Source organism: Lynx canadensis, chromosome B2 (assembly GCF_007474595.2).
Source record: "Lynx canadensis isolate LIC74 chromosome B2, mLynCan4.pri.v2, whole genome shotgun sequence".
NCBI classification, from domain to species: domain Eukaryota; kingdom Metazoa; phylum Chordata; class Mammalia; order Carnivora; family Felidae; genus Lynx; species Lynx canadensis.
In genome coordinates, this window is record NC_044307.1 from 34,411,422 (window position 1) to 34,430,757 (window position 19,336).

Consider the following 19,336-nt stretch of genomic DNA (forward strand, 5'->3'; position numbering starts at 1 on the left):
TTCCAGTCCCGCATTGGGGGCAGCCCCGAAGCCTCTTCGGATTCTGTGTCTCCCGCTCTCTCTGCCCCTCCCTTGCTCCCGCTCTGACTCCCTCAAAAATAAACATTGGAAAAAAAAAAAAGAACAGAAACCCTCACATCCAGTCAGCACCCCCACCTCCCGCCCAACTACTTCAGGAAGTGTGGAGGAAGGAAGGTGTAGATCACAGGCAAAGATCCACCCCTTCACCAAGCCCCGCCCCACTCCACTATCTCCGGCAGGACACCTCCTACAAGCTACAAGCGAATTCCCACATTGTGGCCCTGCCCTCACCGCGGCCCCGCCCCATCCGCGGATCTCGCGGGGCCTTCCTCCCGCCCCCTTACTCCTTTCCCAGACTCTCTGGCCAGGATCATTGCTAGCCCCGCCCCTTCCGGCCTACCCTGGCCGCTCGCTCCACGTCCGGCCCCGCCCCTAGCCACACCCCACTCGGTACCTTTCTAACACTGGGCGCGAATCTCACCGGCTGGTGGTGCTCAGTGTGCGTCTCCGAGCGCGGAGTGTGGCAGGTGCGGGAGGACGCTCTCCGCGGCGTCGGGGCAGGCGCTGGGGTCCTGCTCCCTTTCCCCAGTTGTCGAGGCTGAGGTCAGGAGCCAGATCGGCAGCTGGCGCAGCACCCGGGTCCCGGGCATGGCAGCCTCGGAGGCTGCACCCGCCCTGACTGAGGGCTCGGGGTCGGCGCCCTGGGCGCAGCTGGATGCCCCCGCCCGGCTCCTGCTGCAGGCGCTGCAGGCCGGGCCGGATGGAGCGCGGCGCGGCCTGGGCCTGCTGAGGGCGCTGGGCAGTCGCGGCGGGGAGCCCTTCGGCTGGGGCCACGTCCTCGAGGCGCTGTGCCAGGAGGAACCCGTCGTGGAGGGCCCGGACTGTCGCCTTGAGCTGTAAGTCATCTGGTTGTGGGGCGCGGCATTTCTCCACGGTCGTGTGAGGCATGGGCTGGCGCCGCCCACTTTTCTAGATGAAGAGACCGAATCCCGGAGCGGTTAATTGGTTCCCCTCAGCCGGGCGTCCCTGCCGCGCACCCTGTAGGGAGGAGCATCCAACAGACCTTTATAGAGAACCTGCTGGGTGCCGGGACGCAGCCGCGAACCTGCCTGGAAGACACCCGCCTTCCGCTGAGTGTAAATGAGTAATTAGAAGCCAGTCGGCCGGGGGCGCCTGGGTGGCTCAGTTTGGTTCAGCGTCCCACTTTGGCTCAGGTCAGGTCAAGAGCTCCTGGTGGTTCATGAGTTCGAGCCCCACCTCGGGCTCTGTGCTGACGATTCAGAGCCTGGAGCCTACTTCGGATTCTGTGTCTCCCTCTCTTTCTGCCCCTCCCCTGCTCACGCTCCGTCTGTCTCTCTCTGAAAAATAAACAAACATTTAAAAAAAGACGACAGTGGGCTCAAATAGATTCTGTTCGCAGATTCCCATCTCTAAAGAAATGGAACGCATGCCTCCAGCGTAGGGATACTTACCTATAACAAAGTGTACACAAGTGCAAAAATAATGCCCAAGGGGTGCCTGGGTGGCTCAGTCAGTTGAGACTTTGACTCTTGAACTGGACTCAAGTCATGGTCCCATGGTTTATGGGATCCAGCCCCCTGTCCGGCTCTGTGCTGACTTGGTGGAGCCTGCTTGGGATTCTCACCTTCTCTCTCTGCCCCACTCCCAAATAAATAAATAAAACTTAAAAAAAAGTAGCGCACATTATAAAGTATACAAAAATAGACATTTAAAACGTGGTGAGAAAACGGACCATCTGTTGGAATGGCTTTATAATGTCGAATTTTGAAAGCACAGTGTACATTCTAGGGCAAAATCACTTTTCTTAAGGATGGTGTTCTTGATAATTATAGTCTTTGGTATGACTTTGAACTTTAAAAAAAAAATTTTTTTTATGTGACAATTTCTGCTAGGAGAAGGGTCAGCTCTGCCATTTTCTTATTTGGTGTGCGTCATTTACTGGCATTCAGTTTCTTTTCAGTCATCCTTATAAGTTGTGTGTCCATTTAGTGAGGTTGGTGTTGTTAAAAAACAATACCGTATCCATAAATTCCTTTAATTATCATAATTAAAGTGCACAGAAAAATTTAAAAAGTGACTGAGGTGCTGCCTTCAGCCTCTAGGGGGCTCTGCACACTTGGATACCCCTCCCTCAAAATTGGGCTGGAGACTGGAAGGTGAAGGGCCATTCCATACATTAAATATTTATGATAACTAACTTCTTATGTTTTAGGTAAGTAGAAATGTAAGTTCTAATACTGGCTTCCCACACCCCACTTTGAATTTTTTTTCAAGAAATGGCTCAGGAGGACTTTCTGCATCCCCAAATTGGAGGTCATAGAAATGTTTGTCCAGCTGTCTGGCTTTTTCCGGACAGAATAAGAGGAGGGGACTTAATCTAAGGTCTCTGGGTACAACTTTACTTCAGTATAATTGGTTTCTTTCATAATCTCATGTATTTTATTTTGTGCATTTAACACTTATTTTGATAAGGGGGTTCGTGCACACACAAGAGTTATAAGTCCTTGAAGTTAGGATAGGGTCTCCCCCACCTCTGTACTCCTAATCATCCTCTACCACAAATTGACCATAGTTTTTAAAAAATTTTTTTAATGTTTATTTATTTTTGAGAGAGAGAGGCAGAGCATGAGCCGGGGGAGGGGCACAGAGAGAGGGAGACACAGAATCTGAAGCAGGCTCCAGGCTCTGAGCTGTCAGCACAGAGCCCGACCCAGGGCTCAGACCCACGAACCATAAGATCATGACCTGAGCCAAGTCGGAGGCTTAACTGACTGAGCCACCCAGGTACCCCAAATTGATCATCTTTTTAACTTTTACTTTAGTTTTCTGTCTCACTTAAGTGGTTGGTTTTCACAAAGAAATAAAAGTAAGATTTTTTTTCTCTTTCACTCATCCCAGGTGCCCCTTGTGTATGATGATAAGCAGCCCTGCAAAGTCCCATAGAGAGGAGTAGAGGCGTGATGTCAGGTGGGCTTGATGTACCCATGACTTGCCACACCAGTAAGCCTCGGGTCCCACAGCGTCTGGATTTGTGCCTTTACAACATTACAGACGGCTACACTGCTCTGTCCACAGTAGTCCTTGCTGATGTCTGGACACTTAATTCTGAGAGTTAATTCATTCGATAAAGTGTGTACCAAGTGCCTGATGTGGGCTGATGCTCTGCTGGGTACTGGGACATGGAGGAAGGAGACACTGCCTGTGCCTCTCAGGAACTCAGCTGGGTGAAAGGAATGTCACAGCTAGACTGATGTAACCTTGTGAGTTCCAGGGGATTGCCAAGGAGAGCACAGGGCTGCAGAATAAGCACCGCACAGCATCCTAGAGTGTTATTATTTTACTTTGGGCCTTGGTGCATCCCACAGCACATTCTTTTTGTTTGTTTAATTTTATCTTTTTAAGTAAGCTCTGTGCCCAACCTGGGGCTTGAACTCATGACCCTGAGGTCAAGAATCACACGCTCTAGGGGTGCCTGGCTGGCTCAGTTGGTGGAGCATGTGACTCTTGATCTTAGGGTCTTGAGTTTGAGCCCCCCCCCCATGTTGGGTGTAGACTTAAATAAATAAATCGTTTTACAAAATTAAAAAAGAGTCACATGCTCTACTGACTGAGTCAGCCAGGCACCCCTGGGGTATTATTTTTATGTAAAGTTTGGGAAGGGACTTTTTTTTTTTTTTTTTTTGTAAAACAAGCATAGATCTTTTGTAGAGTAGGTTTCAACGTGAATTTTTGAACTGAACTAGGAGATGTCAAAGAGCAGAGCCTAGCATAGAATACATGAATACATGCTCAATTTAAAAAATATTGAATTGTTCAGAGAAATTTTGGCTGTTTAGTAATAGTAAAATGAACTCAAGCTGATTTAACAACAACGTAAAATACACGCTCGATAAATGCTTGTTGAATGACTGTCATGCTGTCCCCCTCCATCCATACTGACCCGCAGGTACTGCCTCCTAGTTACCCTGTCTGTCCATTGCCATCTAACCTGTAGCTCTATGCAGTCTGTCCTGTGCTCCTTCCAGGAAGATGTTCTTGACTGCTTGTCCTCCTGCTCCCCAGGAAGCCACTGCTGCTGCGATTGCCTCAGTTTTGCCAGAGGAACCTGATGTCCCTGCTGATGGCTGTTTGGCCGTCGCTGCCTGAAAGCGGACTGCTCTCTGTGCTGCAGATTGCACAGCAAGACCAAAGCCCTGACCCTGACACCTGGCTCCGGGCCCTGGGGGAATTGCTGCGAAGGGATCTAGACGTTGGGGTATCGACTGCGGGAGCATCCCCATTGTCTAAAAGCTGCCAGAGACAGCTCCAAGGCCTGTGTAGGCGGCTGGGCCAGGGAGGCAGGAGGCTGAAGTTGCTCCAGACTCCGGATCCTGGAGAGGAAGAAGAGGAGGACAAGGAGGATGAGGACCCCCATTGGCCTGGGAAACGCAGAAAGGGGCCAGAGGAAGAGCCTGCCAGGCCTGAGGGGGAGAGGGCCCCCAAAAGGTTCCGATATTTGGAAAGGGAGGAAGAAGGTCACAAGGAGGAGAGACACGAACCTGAATCTTTGGAATCCCTGGCAGATGGAGGAGGTACATTGCCCATTAAGAACCAGCCTGTCCAGGCTGAGCCCAGTGTGGCTGGTCAGAGTCTGGAGGATGCCAAGGGCCTAGCTGAGAATTTGGAGCTGCCCAAAGCTATCCAGGTACTAGGGTGGGGAGGCTGGCTTTAGAGGGATCCTCCAGGAGTGGGGGGTTTATCCAGGGTCAAAGCTGGTTGGGAGACCATTTCCCAACTGGGATAACTGTGGTCCATGGAGCAAGGGGTAGGAGGGTGGGGTTAAGGGAATATAGTCTCTGCTCCACAGCTTCTGAGGATGAGGTAGGAAGGGAGTTATTGGAGGTGGGGAACCTTTGGCCTAATGATGTACAATGTGAGGTTAAAGGGTGCCAAGCAAGAAGAGAAGCTCCAGAGCTATCCTATGGAGAGGGCGTGGGACTGTGCCGTGTTCGGCCTGTCCTCCCAACCCAAGGCCTGGGTCTTACCCCCATTAGGGTGGGTGCAGAGAGGTCAATCTAGACAGCTGGATTTCCATGGGCCTTGTCTACTTTGAGTTCTTAAGTACTTTTCAAGGTTAGGGTTTGTGTTCTTGGTCTTCGTGAATCATCTTTGCCCCCTAGCTCCCACTGACCCGGGGCCTTCTCTGGAGAGGGAGCTAGGGCTGGGCTTGGGGCCACACGGTGCTGATAGGGACTCAGCAGTGATCAGGTTCTCCTCTGCAGGACCAGGTTCCCAGGCTGCAGCAGCTGCTCAAGACCTTCAGGGAGGTAACTGACCCCTGCTCACCATTGCCCTTCTTCCACCTTCTGCCTGGATTTCAGCCACGCCCAGGAGAGCACAGGCTCTTTGGACAATGAGGGTCAGGGTGAAGGTCTGAGGACCGTCACCGCAGGGGCTCTTCTTGGCCCAAGTCCAGATACGTCGTCTAACCCCAGAGCAGTCCCTCTCCTCTGGTAGCATCCAGGGTCCTCACCCACCCACTGTGCCAGACAAAGGGATGGTCTCTGACTTGTCACCAAGGGCTCTGCCAGCCCTAACATGGGATTTGCCTTTCCAGGACTTGGAGGGTGCCCCTCCAGTTGAGCTACAGCTTCTCCACGAATGCAGTCCAAGCCAGGTGAGTCCAGGAAGATGGCCTGGCCTGAGGATATGTCCCCAGCCTTTTTCCACTTACATCTGTGTTTCCTTGCCTCGTGTGGGAATTTGGGGAGGGATTTTATTGGGTTTTTGGTCTCTTGGGCAGGGGTCACCGTGTGCTTCCTTTGAGCCCTTGGCCCCTCACCATAGGGCAGCTCTCCCTGCCTTCCCTTCCCTTGGAGTGTCCTTGCCCCACCCATTCTGCTGCCCAGTTGGCTTGAGACCGCCTAGCAGAGACAGACCGAGTGTCTATGTTTCCCTCCTACTTGGCAGATGGAACTGCTGTGTGCCCAGCTGCAGCTCCTGCAGCTTTCGGACACAGCTCTCCTGCAGTTCTGCACCTGGCTTCTGTCCCTTTCACCAGACCTTAGCCTCAGCAATGCTACCATTCTGACCAAGAGCCTCTTTCTAAGACGGGTAGGTGCATTGGGATACACTTGGCATGCTGGGGACAGTGGGGGAGAGAATGTGAGTCCGCAGAAGAGTGTGCTTGGGAGAAGGGGTTCCCAAGGCAGCCTGGGGGACAGAAAGAGCATGGACCTCCAGGCCATCTCTCCACATGGCATCTCATTCCTCCCTTGTGGGCCCCAGACCCTTCCAGAAGCTGAAGGGATTTAGGAGCTGGGGAAGGGAACTTTTTGTCCTCCCATGTGAGTTCTAAATAAAAGAATTTTTGTTTTTTCTTTGTAACGTCGATCACCATCTGAAATATGTCTGATAAGCATTTATTACAGGGAAGAAGAAATGAATTAATTAATATTTTCCTCCCCACTGGCTGTAGATTCTGTCCCTGACTTCCTCGGCCTCCCGCCTGCTCGTGACTGCCCTGACCTCCTTCTGTGCCAAGTATGCTTATCCTGTCTGCAGAACCCTTCTTGGCCCCGTGCTCCAGGCCCCAGGAACTGGTAATTCTGGAATGAGGCCCGGCCCAGTAGTTCTTCCCTCTCTGTTCCCAGCACCTTTCACTCCAGGGTGGCCCTGGCAGTTGTGTATTCAGTCGGTAAGGTTACCTGCTGCTTCCCTGATGATGCCCCCCTGTAATGAGCCAGGCATTCTGTTCCATCCTCTCCTACCATTTCCTCCCAGACTTCCCTTGTTCTGCTGTCCTCTACCCAGGTCCAGCTCAAACAGAGTTACTCTGCTGCCTTATGAAGGACGAGGCCCTGGAGCCAGACACGCAGGTTCTAATGCTGGGGTAAGTGTACAGGCCTCCATGCTGCCCCCAACCGCTCCCACTGGCCAGGCTGGCTCCTGGCATTCTGGAGTTGGAGCTGGCTGGGTACCAGGCCCTGTGCCTGAAAGACCGGCAACTGCACAGCTGATGCCCCTCTTGCTGTTGCCTGGCCTGTCCTCCCTCCCGTGGGCATGTGCCAGTTGCCATCCCGTGAACCTTCCCAAGGCCAGGGTTTCAGTCTTCCATGCCGGGTGCCTTGGAGAAGGTAGAGAAGAGGCTGGGGGTCCCTGCTCCTGAGTAGTGCACAGTGTAGTTGGCACAGAGGTTAAGAGCACTGGCTCTGGGGTCAGACAGACAGGATTTCAAATCTCAGCCTTGCCTTGGTGAATCCAGACAGGTTATTCCATCTCTGTGAGCCTGTTTCCTCATATAAAAAAATGGGGATGATATTCGCTCCGTGGGATTTTTCTAGATATCAAATGTGGTAATGCACATAGACCTCCGCACAGTATTTGGCCCCTAGTAAGTGCTCAAAGATTGTTATTAAATTGGTGTTTGGTTTGGGTATTAAAACTGGGGAGTCACAATCCAGACATGTAGGAACAATGGGGAGCTACAACCCCATTGGACACTAATGTGAAATGTAAAATGCTAACTGTAACATGAGAAGGGGGCGGCCTGAAAAACAACGTCCGCCACCACTTATCGAGTACGTTGTCTGTGCTTTAAGTTCATTATCTCAGTCTTCATGCCGTCCTGTGAGGTAGGTGCTGTTGCTGCCTTAGAGTTGGAAAAACTGAAGCTCAGAGTAGTTAAGGGACGTGGTCAGAGGTCACACAGCCAGCCAGGGATAAAGCCTGGGATCTGACTCAAGACCGTCTACCCACGAAGCCACTCTGTTTCCATGTGATGCACTGCCCATGCATGCAAGCAGAGGACTGTGCAGTAGAACAGGAAGCACAGTAGAGTGGCCCTCACTGTGGTCTACCTTTTCCCTGTGCTCTGCAGGGCATGCCGCCTTCTCTAGAAAGCCTTCATAGGTATCATCTCACTGCATCCTTGGCTCACCCTCACCTTTGGTACCTGGGATGCTCTCTCCACTCCTGCTTATTTTTCAGGGAACCTTTGTACACCTCACGCCAAGTCCTTCACCATCCCTTCCAGGAGTCTTGGGCTGTAGTCTTCCCAGCACCGAGTATGGGCTGGCTACTGAATGGCCGCCAGCATCGGGGGCTCTGAGTACTTCCTTGGTTGGCTGGGGATCTTGGCTGTCTCCAGTGCCTGGCACTGCCTTGGGGTAGGAGCAATGGATTCCCAGGCTTGGGCCGGTCTCACTGGAGCCTGTGCTTTTTTGCAGACAGATCTTGGAGCTGCCCTGGAAAGAGAAGACGTTCCTGGTGTTGCAGTCACTCCTGGAACGGCAGGTGAGCAGGCTGCCCTGGGGAGGGGTGGACCGAGAAGTGCTGCAATGCTGTGGCCGGGGGTGGGGCTCCCGGGTTTCTGATCCCTCCAGTGGTGGAGGGGCAAGCAGAACAGGTGCCCCCTGACGGTAAGGGAGTCCTGGGGCCGGAAAGGCTGGTAGCAGAGAGCTGACTGCCTGGTAAGTCCTAGCTCTGCCTCTTACTAGCCGTGTGGCCTTGGGGAGGGACTTTTTGATGTGTTTGTGTATAAATTTAATTTTATTTTTGAATAGGTTATAGATCCTTTTGTTCAAAATTGTAAAGCCCAAAGGATATGGTGAAAAATATTCCCCCAGCCATCCAGGTCCCCTCTCCAGGGCTAGTCAGTGTTACTAGTTCCAGGGGAACCCTCCCAGAGGGTTTTTCTATATAAGGACATGTGTTTAAGTTCACTTTTTCCTTGCTTTTTACATAGATGGTAACACACCAAGCTCAGTTCTCTGTACTTTGCTTTTTTTTTTTTTTTTTTTTTCAACGTTTATTTATTTTTGGGACAGAGAGACACAGAGCATGAACGGGGGAGGGGCAGAGAGAGAGGGAGACACAGAATCGGAAACAGGCTCCAGGCTCCGAGCCATCAGCCCAGAGCCCGACGCGGGGCTCGAACTCACGGACCGCGAGATCGTGACCTGGCTGAAGTCGGACGCTTAACCGACTGCGCCACCCAGGCGCCCCTGTACTTTGCTTTTTTAACCTGACAGTATATTTTGGCAATTTTTCCGTATCACTACCTGAAGTTCTACCTCATTTTTTATAACTTAGGTAGTTGACCTGACCTCTTTATGCCTCAGTCTCCCCATCTACAAAATGGAAGTGATGACACCCAAGGTTGGGGTGAGGTTGAAATCGATAATTGGTGTAAAGTGCTCAGAACAGTGCCTGATACATAATAAGTATCGATTACATTATTATTAAGGAGAGCTATTGTTACTATGCTGGCACTACCCCTTGGGACTCCTCCCTCCTTTATACCTTAAACCACCAAGCCAGGCCAAGACCTATGTGCCAGGCTTTATGTGCATTATCTCATTTAATCCTTTTTGCCATCTTTAGGATTAGATATCATGAACCTCATTTTACAGATGTAGAAACTGAGGCTTCGTGTGGTTAAGTGACCTTCCCGGGGTTACCTAGTTAGGAAGTGGTAGAATTGGGATTTAAATTCGGGGCCCTTTCTTGTTCTGTCCCATCTCCCAATGTGTGCAGGTGGAGATGACCCCTGAGAAGTTCAGTGTGTTGATGGAGAAGCTCTGTAAAGAGGGGCCAGCAGCCGCCACGTCCGTGGCCTATGCCAAGCTCATGCTGACAGTGATGACCAAGTATCAGGCCAATGTGAGTATCAGTAGGGCCATGAGGGCTGGTCCCGCTGCTCTGAGTGTGCCACGAGGGTGTATGTCTAGTGTTTGCTGGGGAAGACACCCTGAGTGTTAGCCAGGGAAACTATGAGTTCAAGCCTAAGACTGGGGAATGAGACTGCTTAGGAGTTCATTCATCCCAGCAACACCGCTGTGGGCCAGATGTTATATGGGGCACTGGGGAATGAATAGTGACCATGACGCAGTCCTGTCCTTGACTTGACACTCTCCACCAGTGCTAGGCTAGTGAGGCAGGAGAGCGATGATAACCAGATCACTGTAATATCTGGTAGGAGCCAGGTGAGAGGTGTGGGTGCCGGGCATTGGGTGGCAGAGGAAGAGGGGTGCAACTAAACCCTGCTTGTGGTTGGGAATTGGGACAGGCTTCTCAACTCTGAAAGGGTGAATGGTGGTCAGGGGCCAAGACTGAGGAAAGGGCATTTCAGGCAAAGGAAACAGTTTAAGCAGTGAGTGTCCAAGGGGTCTACAGGTAGTTCGCTGTAGCTGAGGCCTAAAAACGTGAGAGCAGATGGTAGTTGGGGTGAGGTTCAAGGCTAGAGTTAAAATACTGAGAGCTAATACTGCATAACCCCTGCTCCGTCTCAGGCACTGTTCTAAGCCCTTTGCTTGTGTTAACTTGCTAGTTTATTCCATGTGTTAGCCCAATAAGAAGGTACCATTATTAGCTCCATTTTATAGATGAGGAAATTGAGACTCACATTGCCAGGCCATGCTAGCATCTTATGGAGGATGCTGTAGGATTTGATGAGGAGCATGGAGTTACCCTGAAGGCCAGGCATCCTTGGCTGTTGGCTCTTTACCTTTTTGGGGGAGTCACAGGCCCATCCGATGATTTGATGAAAGCTATAGATCCTCCCAGAAAAATGAAACCATGAACACACATCTTATGCACAATTTCAGGAGGCTCCTGGATCCACCGAAGACCCTATGTAGATCCTGGAAGAAGGTCCTCCAATGTGAGGCATCAGTAGTTATCCCAGGGCTTTCAGCTGGAGTGTCTTGCTCAGATGTACATTTTATAAAGAAGCCTCGGACATCTGTAAGGAGTGGGGATTCAAGAGAAGACAGGGCAGAGATCTGTCAGGAGGTTGTAGCAACAGATCAGGGAAGAAATACTGGCCCAGAAGGAATGTGGCAGTCACAATGGAGTATCTTTGACCCTCAGTTTTCTATTCTGTAAAATAGGAGGGGCACCTGGGTGGTTCAGTCGGTTAAGCGTCTGACTTCGGCTCAGGTCATCATCTCACAGCTCATGAGTTTGAGCCCTGAATCAGGCTCTGTGCTGACAGCTCAGAGCCTGGAGTCTGCTTCAGATTCTGTGTCTCCCTCTCTCTGCCCCTCCCCTGCTCACGTTCCGTGTCTCCCTGTTCTTCCGTGTCACGTTCCCTCAAAATAAATAAACATTAAAAAAAAACTTTTTTTTAATAAAATAGGGTTGTACAGATTTTATGAAGTCATGGTTATAAAGTGTTCCTACATAGAAAGTGTTCCTACATAATTGTCAACTGTTATTAACATGGCCGGCTTGGCGGGGGCGCCTGGGTTGCTCATTCAATTACGCATCGGACTCTTTGATTTTGGCTCAGGTCATGATTTCAGTTCCTGAGTTTGAGCCCTGCATCAGGCTCTGCACTGTCAGATTTTCTGTTTCCTGTCTCCCGCTTTGTCCCTTCCCTGCTTGGGTGCATGTGCATGCACACACTCTCAAAAATAAATATATGAACGTTTTTTTTTTAAATGTGGCTGACTTAGTAAGTTGTACACTTAACATCTGACCCCTGGTCCACTTGAACCCGAAAACTTACTTAATCATAGTAGAATAATGGGTTTAGATATCTCCTCCATTGTCCTGGTGTCCTAGATTCCTCTCTCCTTCCTAAACAGTGCCATGAGGCAGAGGGGAAAGGGAAGGATCAGCTGCTGGAGTCCTGATAATTATCTTCCTTCTCCCCAGATCACTGAAATCCAGAGGCTGGGCCTGGCCACAGCCCTAGAGCTCAACACCACTTTTCTGAGGAAGTCCCTGCAAGCCGCCCTGAGACGTCTGGCTCCCTGACCATCCAGCAAGGGACCATACTCCTGGAGCTCCCTCACCAGCTTCCTGAAGGATACTTCTGCCCCTAGTACCTCTCCCTGACCCCTTGCCTGGGGCTAATGGCGGAAACTGCCATCCCTGTTCCAGGATGCAGAGAGGCCATCTTGGCCTTCCAGCCAGCAGGCAGGGTCCTGGGCTAGAGGGGTTGGATGGGCTCACTCCTTGTCACTTTTACTTCAGGCTGCCGGGACAGAAACTTTCTGATAGGCCTCAGTAGAGTCAAAGCAGACCCAGAATACATGAATGATGCTTCAGGAGCCCTGGAGGTGACCTGTGTGCTCAGCACAAATATCTTATGCTCAAGTGTATGTTATGACCCTCTGTGTTCTTTCTGATTTGGATAATAATTTATTAAAAAGCAGATATTTAATAAAAAGCAGGAAGTTTAATGTCTTATTCAAAGCAGTGTCTGCCTTCCTATTAACTCTGGGTGTTTGTTGAAACCAACACACCACCACCACCCACCTACTCAGTGACAAGGGGCATCTTTTTCCTGGTGAAATCCTCTGTGAGGGGAAGGTGACAGTTCTCAGGTTCGTTCATTCACAGTTCTGTGCGATAAGGTGTGATGCCACTCACCTCGGCCCAATCAGAGCTGTCTGTTGTGCACTGACCACCGGGGAATGGGGTCGTGAAGGTGGGTGCAGCTCAGTCTGGAGCTGGAGGCTTTCGAGGAGGAGTCTGTAGGACTTCTGGGGTTTCTATGGGCAGAGAAGAGGATGGGGCCGGTTGGACCGAGGAAAGGGCAGAAAGGGTTGTGCAGTGCTGGCCGTGTGTGTTGTAGTAGCTAGGGAGGCACCTTGTCTATAGTAACTACTTAACAGGTAGATGACATTGAATCAGCTATCAAGTGAAAATTCATCACAGTACTTTCCCAGCTCTTCCCCACTGCAGGCTTTGAGGGGCCAGGAACCGAAGTTTCGTGACATTTCCCTTCTCACAACGTCCTCTGAAGCCCTGAGCCCCAGAGCAAGATGGTGAGGGAGAGGTCAGGAGCAAAACCCGCTTTTGAGACCCGAAGCAGGTGTGCAGGACAGGAGGAAAAGGGCAGAAAGGTTGGAGAGACAAACATGGGGGAACTGCATGCTCTCAGCGACCATTACGGTGCGGTGCCCAGTACCAGCCTATTAGGTGCCTGGCAGTGGCTGGCGCCAACGAGAATATTCCTCGCGGGCCACGGGGTTCCCAGGACCGCAGAATCTATCTCCCAGTGTTCGAGCCACTCTAGCTGTGTAACACGCGGCAGCGCCCTCCAGCGGCCGCAAACGGCTGGGCTCCCCGGGGAATGCGTGTCCTGGCCCTCGCGCTCAGAAGGAAAGCTACATCTCGCGAGAACAGGAGCCTTATTTGAGCGCATGCGCGAACTGAATTATTCTTTTTTCCTGCTGTTGTGTGTGGCGCTATGAGGTAAGTGGCACTTAAGGAGCCATCCACACTCATCCGCGCCCCCTGGCACCTTGGTGGGGGCAGACTTGCGGGCTGAATCGGGGGGATCCTTGCCTCTGCTTCGCCGAGGGGCATTTCTTGCCGGACGCCGCCCTGCAGGCCCGGCGTTCGAGTTTGAGCGCCAGGCCCGACCGCTAGGAAGGTATCTCTTCCTCCTGGCCTCCAGCTTTATCGCACCCAAAGCTCTCGATTTGGTGTCCGGAAGCCTCTTGGCGTGCGTCGTGAACCCTTCCTCCGTCTCGAAGCCTGAGACTTCTGACTACGCCGAGGGTGTTGATCGGCGCCTCCCGGGTCCTAATCGCTCGTCTTGATTTTCTCTCGCAGCAGCAAAGTCTCCCGCGATACCCTGTACGAGGCGGTGCGGGAAGTCCTGCACGGGAACCAGCGCAAGCGCAGGAAGTAAGCGCGCGTCTCCGCGGGGAGGGCGGTGGCTTGGGCAGTCGCGGGCGGCTGGTTAACTTTATTACCTTCTCTAAGGTTTTTGGAGACCGTGGAGCTGCAGATCAGCTTGAAGAACTATGATCCTCAAAAGGACAAACGCTTCTCGGGCACCGTCAGGTTGGCACCGTTCTGATCCCACCCAGTCCTCCGTGACCCCGTGCCCGTCGCCTCCCTTCCGGCTCCCGGTTGAGCTCGAGGCGGCGGGCACGTGCGGCACTGACGCGCTTGGGTAGTTCAGACCCCCTGCTCCGGGCAGGCGTGGCTGGACGGACCCCCACCCTGGGTCTTAAAATAAGAGGGGAGGCGTGGGGAGGCCTTGGCCGAGCCCGCCGGCTAGTTTGAGAAGCCAGACTAGCTGTTGGTGAATGTGGACCTTCTGGGTAAGGCTCAGTGGCTGCAGCGATCCCAGACCCCTTCGCCTGCTCTTGGAGTCCCAGGCTGGGTTTGACCTGTTCTGTCCCCCCAAAACGCAGGCTTAAGTCCACTCCCCGCCCCAAGTTCTCCGTATGTGTGCTGGGGGACCAGCAGCACTGTGATGAGGCGAAGGCTGTGGATATTCCCCACATGGACATTGAGGCTCTGAAGAAACTCAACAAGAATAAAAAGCTAGTCAAGAAGCTGGGTGAGTGTGGCTTGCTGTGGTTTTGTATTTGGGCAGACAGTTCCCATGGGAATGGTAGAAGAGTGGTATTTCTGCCATTGGGATTTTCATTTATTTGTTTTTTTAACGTTTATTTTTGAGAGTGAGTGAGAGCACAGGGGAGGTGCAGAGAGGGAGGCAGATGATCCAGATTGGGCTCTGCGCTGACAGCGGAGAGCCCAGTGTGGGGCTTGAACTCCTGAACCATGAGATCATGACCTGAGCTGAAATAGGAAGCTTAATGACTGAGCCACCCAGGTGCCCCTGTCCCCCTCCCCCTCATGTGGATTTTTAAAATGATGGGAGAGGGAGTAGAATCGTGATGGAAAGGATCTGCTGTGGTTAGTTGACTTCTGATAATTTTTAACCTTTTATTTTTTATTATTTTTTTTTTTTTAATTTTTTTTTCAACGTTTATTTATTTTTGGGACAGAGAGAGACAGAGCATGAACGGGGGAGGGGCAGAGAGAGAAGGAGACACAGAATTGGAAACAGGCTCCAGGCTCCGAGCCATCAGCCCAGAGCCCGACGCGGGGCTCGAACTCACGGACCGCGAGATCGTGACCTGGCTGAAGTCGGACGCTTAACCGACTGCGCCACCCAGGCGCCCCAATTTTTAACCTTTTAAATGTTCCTTTTTATGTTGGCTTTGAAGATTCTAATTGGGTTAGCTCTCACAGATGGACTAGTCAGGTGCTGGTATGTTTTGACTAGGGATTTCTATTTAAACCTGATTTCTTTTTCATTTTTATCCTTTGTGTAAGCATTTTACAGGTAGGAAATAGGTGCCCTAGTTACTGTGAATCTAGAAAGTAGGAAGGCAGGATTTGAACTTAGTCTTAATGAGCATGTGTATTTTCTATTGAACATGAGGGTGGGTCAGCCTGGGCTTCTGACCAGGTTTCATGTGAATGTTGGACCAGTAAAACTCAAGAGGATAGAGAAACTGGAGTGAGAGGATTAAAAAAGACTTGGTACTTGGAGAGAGGGGTTAGCAGGGTGGTTAGGGGCCACTTCGTAGTTGGTTGACAGAGCCCTGGTTGGAGTTGCTTTCCGGGGCCAGATCCTAAGCATCCAACTGCTTCTCTTCACCAGCCAAGAAGTATGATGCCTTTCTGGCTTCTGAATCTCTGATCAAGCAGATTCCACGAATCCTGGGCCCTGGCCTGAATAAGGCTGGCAAGTTCCCTTCTTTGCTGACCCACAATGAGAATATGGTGGCCAAAGTGGATGAAGTGAAGTCCACAATCAAATTCCAGATGAAGAAGGTAAGGAAGGCTGGCTGGGTTGCATAGGTTAAGCACCAGCCGTCCTGGAGTTCTCTAAATAAGTTTTCCATTTTTTCTGAATTCTCTACATGGGAGCCCTGGTTTGTGTTTCTGTAGATACTTAGGACATGTCACAGTCACTGAGCAGGGTTGAAGCTTTTAACATAGCCCTGGTCTTCCTGGCCTGGGGTCAGAGTAGGTTTATTAGTGACTGGAGGTCAATTTGGACCATCTGGCTTGTAGTTGTGCCTCCTCTCTTACTCTGTTGCATCTAGCCACCAACCTGATTGACTTTCCTCTTCCCACAGGTGTTGTGTCTGGCAGTGGCTGTTGGCCACGTGAAGATGACAGATGATGAGCTTGTGTATAACATCCACTTAGCTGTCAATTTCCTGGTGTCATTGCTCAAGAAGAATTGGCAGAATGTCCGGGCTTTATACATCAAGAGCACCATGGGCAAGCCCCAACGCCTGTACTAAGGCACAGTTTAATAAACCCTAGTGCTACCTGCCATTATCTGTCTGCCTGTGACTAGGGGAGAGGGAAGTGCTCTGTGAGCTGACATTGCATGCCAGAGCTTTGTGCTGATGACTGCAGTTCCTGGCACCCAGTGATGGCTAGTCCTTTTCTCCATGCTGCAAACCAGGAAGTGCATTCTATCTACCTTAAAATTTAGGTCTTTTGGATACTTACAACATGTGACAGTATAGGACTACTAACAGGGACTGAAACTCTTCTGTACCCTGGAGGGGCTGATCTAGGCTAGGACTCCAGCCTGTAGTGCTCCTGCTTACTAGTAGAAAGGAGTCAGGGCCTTCACTGTGAAGACGTTGACTCTGTCCTTGGCAGCGTGCTTAACCTGTGCGCTGAAGTTGCTTCCCTTTTACACCATTGGTTCTTTCTGTGGGCTTTTTTTGTTTGGTTTTATCCCTCTAAGTGGTGTGTTGAGGCTCAGTCTGTAGGGATCACAAGGACCAAATGGAGTTTGGATTCCTAGATTCTTGTCTACAATCCTGATCTAGTATTTGTGTGACCCCAAGTTGAATACTGTATATTCAGGGGTAGTAATTTACTCGGAGATGTTTAGGAAAACACAAATAGATCTGTATTAATATTGTAATTCACCAACCTTGTGAGGGTTTTTTTTATTGTTTTAGCTTTTAAGTTAGTAACTTAGTAACTTTGCTTACTGGTAAAAAAGCTGCAGTCTTATCTTGTGATAAGCCCGGAATTTGGGGTCCTAGTTTATGCATAGTAAAAGTGATTGGAAGTTGACTTAACAGAATGTTGGCCATGTTTAACTCTGGGAGTAAAATGATTATCTGGGATTTCCTGGAGTTCTGTCACGTTTGTAATCAGAAAGAAAAAGGCAAATATCTTAACGCCTGGCCTCTTGCACTGCTGCTTATTAGGTACTGAATACAACCAAAAAGGCAGAGCCATGAGGCAGAAGCATAAAACCGAAGTCCTCCCTGGAGTTTGCTGTGATGGGTCCCAGCTGCGTCTCTAGCGCCAAGTCCCAAGGGCCCTAGTAGGCAAAGCCTCTCAGAACCTGCAAACCACCCCAGAGCCTAAGACCAGAGAGACCTTTTGTTCCTGCCAGCAGTGGTGCGGAACTGAGCAATGCCCGTGGAGCCAAGGGTTTTTTAGAAGCAGTTTCTCATGCATGATCCTGTGTATCCTACCAATCAAGGCAATTCTCCAGGAAGTGTTACTAAAACAGCAGTTGCTAAATAGCAATCACATGTAGCTACCTACGTAGTGTTTGGTCATAGTATGTAAAGTCTGTTGGTCTGGTTCAGTTGAATTTAGATGCTGGTGAATGGGGAGAAAGACCAGGATGGCTTTAGAATTAGACACACCTTCCTGTTTGAAATGAGCCAAGGATTAAAATTTTTTTTTGTAAGTTTGGGAACTCCAGGGAAAGGTTAAGTGGGTGTTTTAGAAATACTTAGGGACTTGAGCCTTACTGGATTGATTTGAATCACCTGGATTTAAATCAAACCCATTCTATTAAGCCTTACGTTATTGGGGTAGGAATTCTTACCAACTATACTAAAATACTGACCCACTACTGGGCAGTGGGGAACCTGTTTAGAGCCATGGTGCCTGCTCTCAAGAAGCCCACAGCAGCACAATAAAGAGTAGGTAGCAGAAGAGAAAGCAAATGGGCACGGAGGCAGATTCCATTGTGAAAGAAGGTTGAGCTATTTTCATCAAATTCCAGCCTCTGGGATGATCTGTCGAAAGCTTGTGTGCACCTGAGAATTCAGGGTTCAGCTATCTTGGGAGCCCCAGTTCTCCAGCATTAGCACTACAGGGAAATAAAGAGCCCCTAAGAAATCTCAGAGTAGCACCTAGGCCTTGACCTTAGAATTGACAAGATGACATCAGAACAGAAATGGGCAGGAAAGGCAGAACTTTAGCTCCAGTCTCTGGGATCCAGCCATCTTGGCCCTTTAAAGCGTCCCACAGAACCCTGAGCAGGTAAGAGCCACTTCAGGAGAGTCCTGGGCTCCAGCTTCACAAGACTCCCCTTATTCTGATCCTCACCTTACTTTGGGACCTTGAAACTAGACCTCACCCACCTCTGGATCTGTTACATTTGCATGTGGGGGCAAGGAAGTAGGGAGATGTGGGGCGAGAAGGCGGGGAGGACAGGCAAGGAGGCCAGCCATATTGCACTTGGATTTTCCGCAGGAGATCTACATGATTCTAAATCACCCGAAGGCTGTTTACTGCTGTTTACTCCGGGAGAGAGAAGGCAACAACACACGTGATGATGCCTCAAGCATCCAATAGATAGAATTACCTGTTAAGCCCAGAGATCAGATTTTGGATCCAGTCCTAGGCTGGGCACGTAGTGGGTGCTTCATAAACCAAGTTCTGGCTCCAGGAGCCACAACCACCTGGCTGGGGCTCCAGGCACCCTCCCCATCTTGCAAGTGAGTCTGGCGGCCATCCAATGCTGTGGACTGAGACAAAAAGCTACCAGATTAGTCTACCAGGTGCATGGTCTTGGAGTCAGGCCGACCAGATTCAAATCTTGGTGTTGCCACTGGCTGAGTGAAGACAGCATTTAACTTCAGTGTTTCCCCATCTGCAAATCTGGAGGTTGGACCAGAATGATCTAGAAAACTAGATTCTAGAGTAGGGTTACCTGATTGAGCGAATGAAAATACAGGATGCTTATTTAAATTTGAATTTCAGATAATGCATATCCATTGAAGATACGGTCTCCTCACCCTCCCCACTCTGTGGTCCCTGCTGTATGAGTACAAGATGGTTCAGAGGGGAGAGCAGGGCTTTTCCAGGCAGAGAACAGGTTGGAATCTGGCTTCCCCTGCTAGCAGCCATCCACTCGGGAAAGCACTCTTCCCCCTTGAGGTTCTTCTCTGGTGTAAAGTGAGGGCAGGATAGAGAACCAGCAGTAGCCACCACGAAGACTGGGGATTTAGCAGGGGGCCTCAGTAGTTGTGTGACCTTGGGCAGGTCACTTCAAAGAAACCATGCAGCAGTAGAAACTAGGCCAGCACTGGGCACATTTCAGCTCTCCACTCATGGCAGGAGTGGGTGGGAGAAAGTCTGCAAAACTTTCATGGGACCTTGAGTGCAAGTATGGCTTGAGGGCCCTCCAGCAGAGATGGAGTAGGGTGGAGGGACCCACCAGGAGCTAACCTAGCAGGAGCACCCATTGGAAGCTAATCCAACCCAGAGA

The 19,336-nt window shown here is 50.6% G+C and overlaps 2 protein-coding genes across 2 annotated transcripts; both read left to right on the top strand.

Moving 5' to 3' along the window:
- Positions 1 to 488: 488 nt before the first annotated feature.
- On the top strand, positions 489 to 12,225 carry FANCE (FA complementation group E). The gene is made up of 10 exons (XM_030315329.1): positions 489 to 917; positions 4,105 to 4,726; positions 5,304 to 5,348; positions 5,639 to 5,698; positions 5,992 to 6,135; positions 6,500 to 6,623; positions 6,835 to 6,913; positions 8,250 to 8,316; positions 9,559 to 9,684; positions 11,683 to 12,225. Exons 1-10 carry the CDS (start codon positions 670 to 672, stop codon positions 11,782 to 11,784), a joined length of 1,617 nt encoding a protein of 538 aa, XP_030171189.1. The 5' UTR covers positions 489 to 669; the 3' UTR covers positions 11,785 to 12,225.
- Positions 12,226 to 13,148: 923 nt separating this feature from the next.
- Positions 13,149 to 16,131, top strand: RPL10A (ribosomal protein L10a). The gene is made up of 6 exons (XM_030315330.1): positions 13,149 to 13,230; positions 13,594 to 13,668; positions 13,747 to 13,827; positions 14,184 to 14,332; positions 15,446 to 15,618; positions 15,927 to 16,131. Exons 1-6 carry the CDS (start codon positions 13,226 to 13,228, stop codon positions 16,095 to 16,097), a joined length of 654 nt encoding a protein of 217 aa, XP_030171190.1. The 5' UTR covers positions 13,149 to 13,225; the 3' UTR covers positions 16,098 to 16,131.
- The last annotated feature ends 3,205 nt before the right edge of the window (positions 16,132 to 19,336 follow it).

Excerpts from the sequence above, each read along its gene's own strand:
- RPL10A (XM_030315330.1), top strand. Across the intron at positions 14,333-15,445 it reads AAAGCTAGTCAAGAAGCTGG|CCAAGAAGTATGATGCCTTT; the intron begins GTGAGTGTGGCT and ends TCTCTTCACCAG. Across the intron at positions 15,619-15,926 it reads TCAAATTCCAGATGAAGAAG|GTGTTGTGTCTGGCAGTGGC; the intron begins GTAAGGAAGGCT and ends CTCTTCCCACAG.
- FANCE (XM_030315329.1), top strand. The coding sequence starts at position 670 with ATGGCAGCCTCGGAGGCTGCACCCGCCCTGACTGAGGGCTCGGGGTCG. Across the intron at positions 918-4,104 it reads CCGGACTGTCGCCTTGAGCT|GAAGCCACTGCTGCTGCGAT; the intron begins GTAAGTCATCTG and ends CCTGCTCCCCAG. Across the intron at positions 6,624-6,834 it reads GCTCCAGGCCCCAGGAACTG|GTCCAGCTCAAACAGAGTTA; the intron begins GTAATTCTGGAA and ends TCCTCTACCCAG.